The 7,591-nt window shown below is 45.7% G+C and overlaps 1 protein-coding gene across 1 annotated transcript; it reads left to right on the forward strand.

The window, feature by feature from the left end:
• The first annotated feature begins 1,389 nt into the window (after window positions 1-1,389).
• On the forward strand, window positions 1,390-5,626 carry LOC106894643 (chromosome unknown open reading frame, human C17orf78). Its single transcript, XM_014953474.1, has 5 exons — window positions 1,390-1,426; window positions 1,945-2,217; window positions 2,682-2,795; window positions 3,300-3,439; window positions 4,154-5,626. Exons 1-5 carry the CDS (start codon window positions 1,390-1,392, stop codon window positions 4,301-4,303), a joined length of 714 nt encoding a protein of 237 aa, XP_014808960.1. The 3' UTR covers window positions 4,304-5,626.
• The last annotated feature ends 1,965 nt before the right edge of the window (window positions 5,627-7,591 follow it).

The raw sequence follows: 7,591 nt of genomic DNA on the forward strand, positions 1-7,591 counted from the left end.
TTTTTATACCACCTGATAGATTGTAAATATTAAATATTTATACTAAAATCTATCCTTACCCACCATGAATATCTAAATGAAATAGGCATGCAAAATAAATCCTGACATGCCAGCCCTTGCCATTCCATTTGCTCTTTTTAAACTTACACATCTTCTGGCATGATCAGCACTTATAGAAATGTTTTCTTGAGTCTCCAGAGTATCAGTGGTTTGAGATGTTATTTTAGGGGTTATTTTAGACTGAACAACACAATTCAATCCTCCTGTGATCGGGGACAGACACCTGTGGTTATTCACCATTTAAAAACCAGAGGCTTTGGAGAAAAAAGTGATTTCCATCGCCACCTTGTGCCCAATACAGACAACGCCAGCTCTCCCAAACCACCCACCCAGCGCCGTGGCCACGCTCGGGCACCCACTCGCCCTTGCCCCGCGGGTGGCCAGGGCCTGGGAAGGCTCCAGCCCCCTCCCCCAGCTCTCAGGAGCTCGCCAAGGACCCCCTCTTTGGGGGAAAAGGCTGCAGGAAAGGGTACTGTTTGCCCCCTGCAGTGGGGCGGCTGCCATGGGGACCCATTCTAGAAGGAGCTCAGCCCCACGGCAACCAGCAGCGCCCAGCGTGGACCCCAGTGTGGACTGGACCCCTCTCCCACGAGACACAGCATTTACCTATTTCACCAGTTTTTGGTGTTTAAGTCTGGGACTTGTGTTCAGGACCTGCCACTGAAAGCAGGTGTGACCAACAGAGATCTTTTTTTTTCAGGTCCCATTTTTTTACCAAATTCCACACCTCTCCTGACTGGACCAGAACTAGAAAATCAGTACAATCTCCAGTGAATTAAGGCTCTAACTTTAAACTCTCCATACCTTGACCAGGTTAAAGGTGCAGGAGTTTTCAACAGGAATTTGTGATTGTGGAGCAATTCTGGGATCTCCTCTAATCAGCTCGGTATCTGCTTAAACACCTTTACGATATTGCTCAAAGGAAGCAGTAAAGATAAAGAGAGCTTCGAGATTATCAAGATAAGATGTAATTATGCTCACAACATTAATATTTAGCTTAGTGCTCGCGCACAACAATCTCAGCAGAAAAGGTGAGTTGTTCATGCACTCGCAAGTTCAAACTGAATAAACCTGAGGATTTTTGTAAGGGACTTAACTTAAAGAATATTAGAAATAAATACATCTTTGTGTGTTAACTTTCCTCTACCATGTGCTGAACTAAGTCTTCAATCCTTCGTCCCTCACCTCAAACTCTTGCACCTTTGCTGTTAGCAAAACATTGATATTTTTAAATTAGTGACTAAAGGAGGGTGATACTGACTTAACTGCGCCTTGGAATTACGAGTGGTTCATCCTTCACTCCCTTCCCTCAGAGCCCAGTGAGTACAAATGCCGTGTGGAAAACGCCTCGGAAATATCTGGCAGTGTAAGAAGCCTGACTGTCATCCTGCAGGGTAAGGAGTCAAGGGAAGAGGAATGTTCCTAGTGGGGTGGGCATCCATTCCGGCTGCCTCAGCTACTCCTCAGCCACCTGGATACCAGAGGTCATGTAAAATTTTAGCTCTGTTTTGCTAAAAAAACCCACAAAGAGATCATGATAGTAACCTTTGATGGGCTGGGGTCTCTGTTGACTGCTCAGGGAGCTGCCCATAGGTAGCTCTGTTACTACAGACAGTGTGAATACTGTCCTCCAGAGGGTAACAACTTCCTGTGTGCTCAGGCATTAAGAATAAAGCTTGACTGACAAAAAAAGAACCACCAAAGGGATTACACACAGAGAACCTGCCCGAATCTCCCTCATTGTAACAGTAACAGCCAGCTGTCTCTGAAGTTCCTTCACAGCGTACATCCCTCCCACCTAACTGTGCTGGCCCAAACCTCTTGCCAGAAAAACTGCAAATCATTTAGAAGAAGCCATTTCTAATGTTTCTTATCCTTTTCCAGCCCCTGGGATAGCAGGAGCCAAGGGGGAGTTAAGCAGAACCCCAAAAGTCATCACCCTGGAATGCTTTGGTCTTCCAAACCCCGTGCGAGTGGACGTGCTGTACTGGGAGGAGGTGCACAGGGATCTGACAAACCAGACAGCAGAGAGGTGCACCCTGCAGAGCCTGCGAGTCGCCGCCAGCGCAGACAGAAAACCTGCTCCTGGCCACACATGCCTTCTGCTAACACACCACCGAGACAACCCTCAGAGAAAACTTATCTTTAATGAGAAAGGTAAGAAGTTCAATGTAGCAAATCCATGTTTGGGTATGTCAGAGGATGGCAGTCTTCGATTTCATATACCTGATGCTTAGCAGTTATTAAAAAAAACCTATTTCTACCTTTCTATTAAAAAAGATAACTAGGAGAAAGCAACGATCCAGAACTTAACACTACTGAAAGCTTCAGGCTTTGGAACAATTCCATGCTGTTGTTTTCCCTTCTTCGGGGAGGGCCAGGAGGTTTTGGCAAATATAGGTTCCAATATTAATACATATAGAAAATTCTGTGCATTGGGAAATAGCACACAAGCAAGAAAATTAACTGTCTCTAGTACCTGACTGCAAATCTCCAGGTACACTGCCACCTCTCCCCAACTGCACCAGCCTGAAAGTTAATTCTGGCCTTCCCCTGCTTCTGGTTCTTCAGTTTAATTGGAAACAAACATCTGGGTTTAAAACTTCCTTTTATATTTCCAGTGTTTCAGGCAGGGACATTGAATTACGTTACAACAACAAATCTGCCCAAGCTGGAAGTTTCTGGAGAGGGTTTGACCGTTCCACACGTGCACCAAGAAAAACAAACCTTAGAGGGTAAGTACCAGTTCTCCCTGCAGCGTCCCCGAAGTGGCTCCGCAGCAGATGAGAAGGACAGAAAAAGATATGGCTTTCACACACACAACTTTGATAAAGTTCTCCCAAACAGCAATTTCTCAGCCTTCTACCAATAAAGGCACTGGCCCAGGTGCTTTGTGACTCCGTGGCTGTAACGAGAAAACAGGACATGAGCAGTGACTTGCACAAGTTACCTGTGCTCGAGTGTGCCCCACGAGGGCTCCCAGCTTCCCTTAAAAACCTCACCAGATTTCAGCGGGACATTACAAACCTTACAATGCACCAATTTGAAATACTTTAAAATAAAAAGTCTCTGAGACTCTAGAGAGATTTACAGCTTCCTGTGAGAGCCTACAGGAGACGGAACTGTTCCTCTGCTCCGGTCCATCTAACTTAGCCCAACCTAAACCTGAAACGAAGAAAATTTTGAACTGTCAGAGACTTGTAAACACATCTGAAATATTCTTCTCTGTCTCATTTTAGAGAGAATTCCATCCTCAAATGACAAGGACATGCTGAACAGACGAAAGATAAGCATTGTCATTAAAGTGTTCATCGCTTGCATCCTGTTAGCCTTCACAATACCCTACATCACCTTCTGTATTTGTGAAATTCCCTGCCCGGTAAGTTTCTGAAGGTGACAGCTTCTCACCACAATCCCCCACAGGTATCTTTACAGATAGGGACAGAAGCTGGTGCTCAATACAGTGAGATGAGAAAGATACGTGGTCTGAGGTTTGCAGACCTCCTGAATTCTCTATTATGATGACCACAACCATCTCCCAAACTGGATCCACCAGGACACTGCTCTTCCTAGAGGAAACCTTGTTCCTTCTCCTCAGTGGAGATGAGCAGCAGAGTAATTCACTAGCTCCCTGTCAACCCAGCTACCACTGTATGAGAGACATGGCTAATTTTTAGTTGCAATCAACTGTTCCCCAAATTACTGCTGTCAATGTGAGGCGATTCTGTCAAAAAGCAGCCCAGAATAACCCTCTGCCAGCTGGGAGAGGTACCCCTGATGCCAGAGGAAGAACAGTTTAGGGGTGCAAGAGAATAGGCAAAGCTCTAAGAGGCCAGGTAACCCTTCTAGGCTGCAGGATGCACTATTTCAGCATGCTGGCTGAGGACATATACAAGAGGGAGATGCTGAAAACAAAAGACATCTGGGGATGCAATATGCTGATTTACTTTTGTAAAGCCATATTACTTTGACACCTAAAAATTCAGCAGCATTCACCATGGCCCCTCCAGAAACATACAACCGTTAAGTTTTTAGCACTGGTATTTCCCACCATCCCCAACACTCCCCTAACTGCTTTTGCTTCTTTCCCAAGTGCTTGTGCTCTGCCAGGATCAAGAGCTTATGGAACAGCAGCAGGAGCTGGCTGTTGGCAGCCTGCATCCTGGTGCAGGACAGGACAGCAATGCTTTTGAACAAGCTTCTTAAGGACAAGGAACAGGAGGCGCTGGAAGCTCTTGTCTGACTCTCTCCATCCCTTCCCCAGGTCAGTGTCAACCAGGTTTGACCAAGGGATAGCGGGCCTCAACGCGAGCAAGTCTCCAAGTGAAGACTGGGTTAGGTAGTAAGGAGACAGACCTATCCCTTCCCCTTCAAAAAATTAAATATCCCTCAATTATTGAGGTGCCTTTTCATGAAGAAATGATTTAAACTTGTGGTTCCTACCCCATTAAGTGAACTTCTGAGGTTGAACAGTTAAAGCTCTACTCCCACCTCTCACTGCGACTTGGGATCAAGTCACTTAACTTCAGCTTATCCAGTTACTTGTCTGTCACCCAGCTCTAACTGCTGCCCTGTTAGTGGGAGCAGGGAGCTTAGCCCCGTCGACACGCCAGAAGCCCTCTGGATATTACACACACAGAACAAACCGCCTGAGAGCATTTCATTTGCAGAAATTATCAGTAAATAATTTCAAACAGCAAATGAAAATCACCTCATTTGTTAAAACTTCTGAGGAGAAAAAGGCAGCATATGAGCACATTACTCATTACAAATTATCCACTTAGGTCTTTTTGGAGTGTAACCGTAGTGAGAAATGTGCTGTAGTGAGAGGTTTGGAAATTGAACTGAGACCCTTAAGAGCCATTTCACACAAGCCATTGACCAGCCGTCTGGTGGTGACACCTTTGGGCCTCTACTAAGCTGAAAACCACTTAGACAGACTTGAGACAAAAGACTTTTGCTCTCGTCGTTCCCTCTAGGACACAGGAAACGTGCTGGAAGTTCAGTTCAGTTCAGCCAGGAGGTGTCGCACCACTGAATTACTGATCTAAAAACACCAGCACTTACGCTGCCACGCGTGTGAGACCCCAGCAGTACGGCTCTTTAACATTCCTCATGAATATATTTTCTTCCCTTGCCAGACAGATGCATAATAGCAAGACCCTTAAAGGAAAAGATCCAAAAAGTCATTGTCATCCATGAAACCTACCCATGAAAAGCCTCAGAGGAACACCCTTCTTACCTGCAAAGATGCGTCACCTTTTCCTCACCACTTACTGGAAACAGCAGAAACCAACTTCTGAGAAGACACCCATATGCTGATTCCTTCCATTAACTACCCAGATCATTATTTTAATTCCCAGATACAGGAAAAACCTGTTAGCATAAGCAATAAATATTCCATTGATATTCCAAACTCTGCCTCTCCTAAATTCTTAAATTTTTTTCCCACAATTTTTTCACATGCATTTTGGGGGTGGGAAAAATGAAATGGAAATAATTTCCAGTAATTTTAGTCTCGCAGTTAAATAGTTCAGACAAGGAGCATACATTCAGGAAACTCATCCTAGAACACTAAACCTTCTCCTCCAGCCTCACCAGGAATAATGCAGGTATTAATTATTGAGCTTTAGCCTTTGCCTGGGTCTGAGTAGGTGCACATTTTCATGTGCTGATACAAAACGAATCTCTGATCTATCTGCAATGTACTTCTATCTAATGCAATCTTCAGCTCTCAGATATGAGCTGCCAAAGGCTACATCTGTCCGCTACAGAGAACAGCTCTCATCTCGAGTTCCCATGCAAAGGATTAAATGCTTCAGAATCTGCATAAATGAACAGAAGCAGCCTTCGAGCCTCGCAGTGAACATCCTCCACTGAGGCAGATCCTGTTCGTCTAAATCAGGATCATGCACGCTCTGAGGGGCACCAGAAGAATTTCACACAAAATTGCAATCTCACAACAGCATAAGGAAAACACTGCACCAAAACGGTAACAGGAGGAGATTTTGTGGAAGGGGTAAGGGGTATGGAATCACTGAGCCATGTGCAGGAGACACAGCCCTGGCCGTGAGGTCACGTTTACTGCAAGAACAGCATCCAAGTATAAGCAAGTATTTGAAATCCATGAAATACCAGTTACATTTGCCAGCATCAGGGCACCATAAACATACAGAGAATCCACTTAATATCTCTGTTAAACCACATTTTAATCACACCAGGCTCTGAATGAGTATCACATCCCCACGGGGACACAATGCAGCATAAGAGGCCACCACAGAGGTGAGGAGGTACCATGAGGTGCACACTCCACTGTGCTGGGCAGGCAGTCTAATGCAAAAACAAACGCAACTAGCTAAATCATTCCCAAGCTTTAGGGTTTTATGCAATGCAAGACTCCTTAAGACCTATTCAAATCCCTCTGACGGGATGTTCTCAACAAGGCCAAGCCCACATCTGCATCTAGTTCACAAGGACACCCACAGTGTACACAGGAGACAGCCAGAAGATCTCAAAGGCAGGACAGTGCCTGCAGGCAGGCAGTGGCAGGACTGGAGAGCCCTTTCTTAAGCATCGTGGTTTAACCCCAACCACAACCATGCAGCCTCTCACTCACCCCCTGTCCTTCCCATAGAGTAGGGAGAAGACAGAGAAAAGGAGGGGAAAGGGGGAAGAAAAACCTCGTGAGTTGAGATAAAGACAAGTTTAATAGAACAATAACAGAAAAGGAAAATAACAGCCATAATAACGGTAAGAGAATATACAAGAAACAAATCACTCTCACCACCTGGTGAACGGGCACCATCCTGAGCAGAGTGTGCAGGGTCTCCCCCCTCGGCTGACCCCCATTTCTGTATCAAGCAGGACGTCTATGGTGCAGAATATTTTGTTGGCCGTTCTGTTGTTCTGTCTGTGCTCCTTCTCAGCATCTACCAAAGCTGAAAAAAAGTCCTTGACTAGCATGAACATCACTTGGTGACAACTGAAATGACAGGCATTACTGACATTCCCTTCACGCCGAAATCTGAAAACAGAGCAATGGCTGAAACTGGGACAGAAACTCTGCCAAGATCATAGAATGGTTAGAGTTGGAAAGGACATTAAAGATCACCAAGTTCCAACCCCCCTGCCCTGGGCAGGGACATCTCCCACTAGAGCTGGTTGCTCCAAGCCCCATCCAGCCTGGACTTGAACCCCTCCAGGGATGGGGCAGCCACAGCTTCTCTGGGCAACCTGTTCCAGTGTCTCACCACCCTCACAGCAAAGAATTTCTTTCTAATATCTCATCTAAATCTCCCCTCTTCCAATTTAAAACCATTCCCCCTTGTCCTGTCACTGCACTTCTTGACAGAGTCCCTCCCCAGCTCTCCTGTAGCCCCTTCAGATATTGGAAGACTGCTCAAAGGTCTCCCTGGAGCCTTCTCTTCTCCAGGCTGAACAACCCCAGCTCTCTCAGCCCTCACTACCAAGATGTGCCTTCACTACCTCAGAAACTTAAGAGGATGAACCCGAAAAGATGATTTCACCGGCA

This window comes from Calidris pugnax, unplaced genomic scaffold (assembly GCF_001431845.1).
Source record: "Calidris pugnax isolate Ruff unplaced genomic scaffold, ASM143184v1 scaffold45, whole genome shotgun sequence".
Classification (NCBI taxonomy): Eukaryota; Metazoa; Chordata; class Aves; order Charadriiformes; family Scolopacidae; genus Calidris; species Calidris pugnax.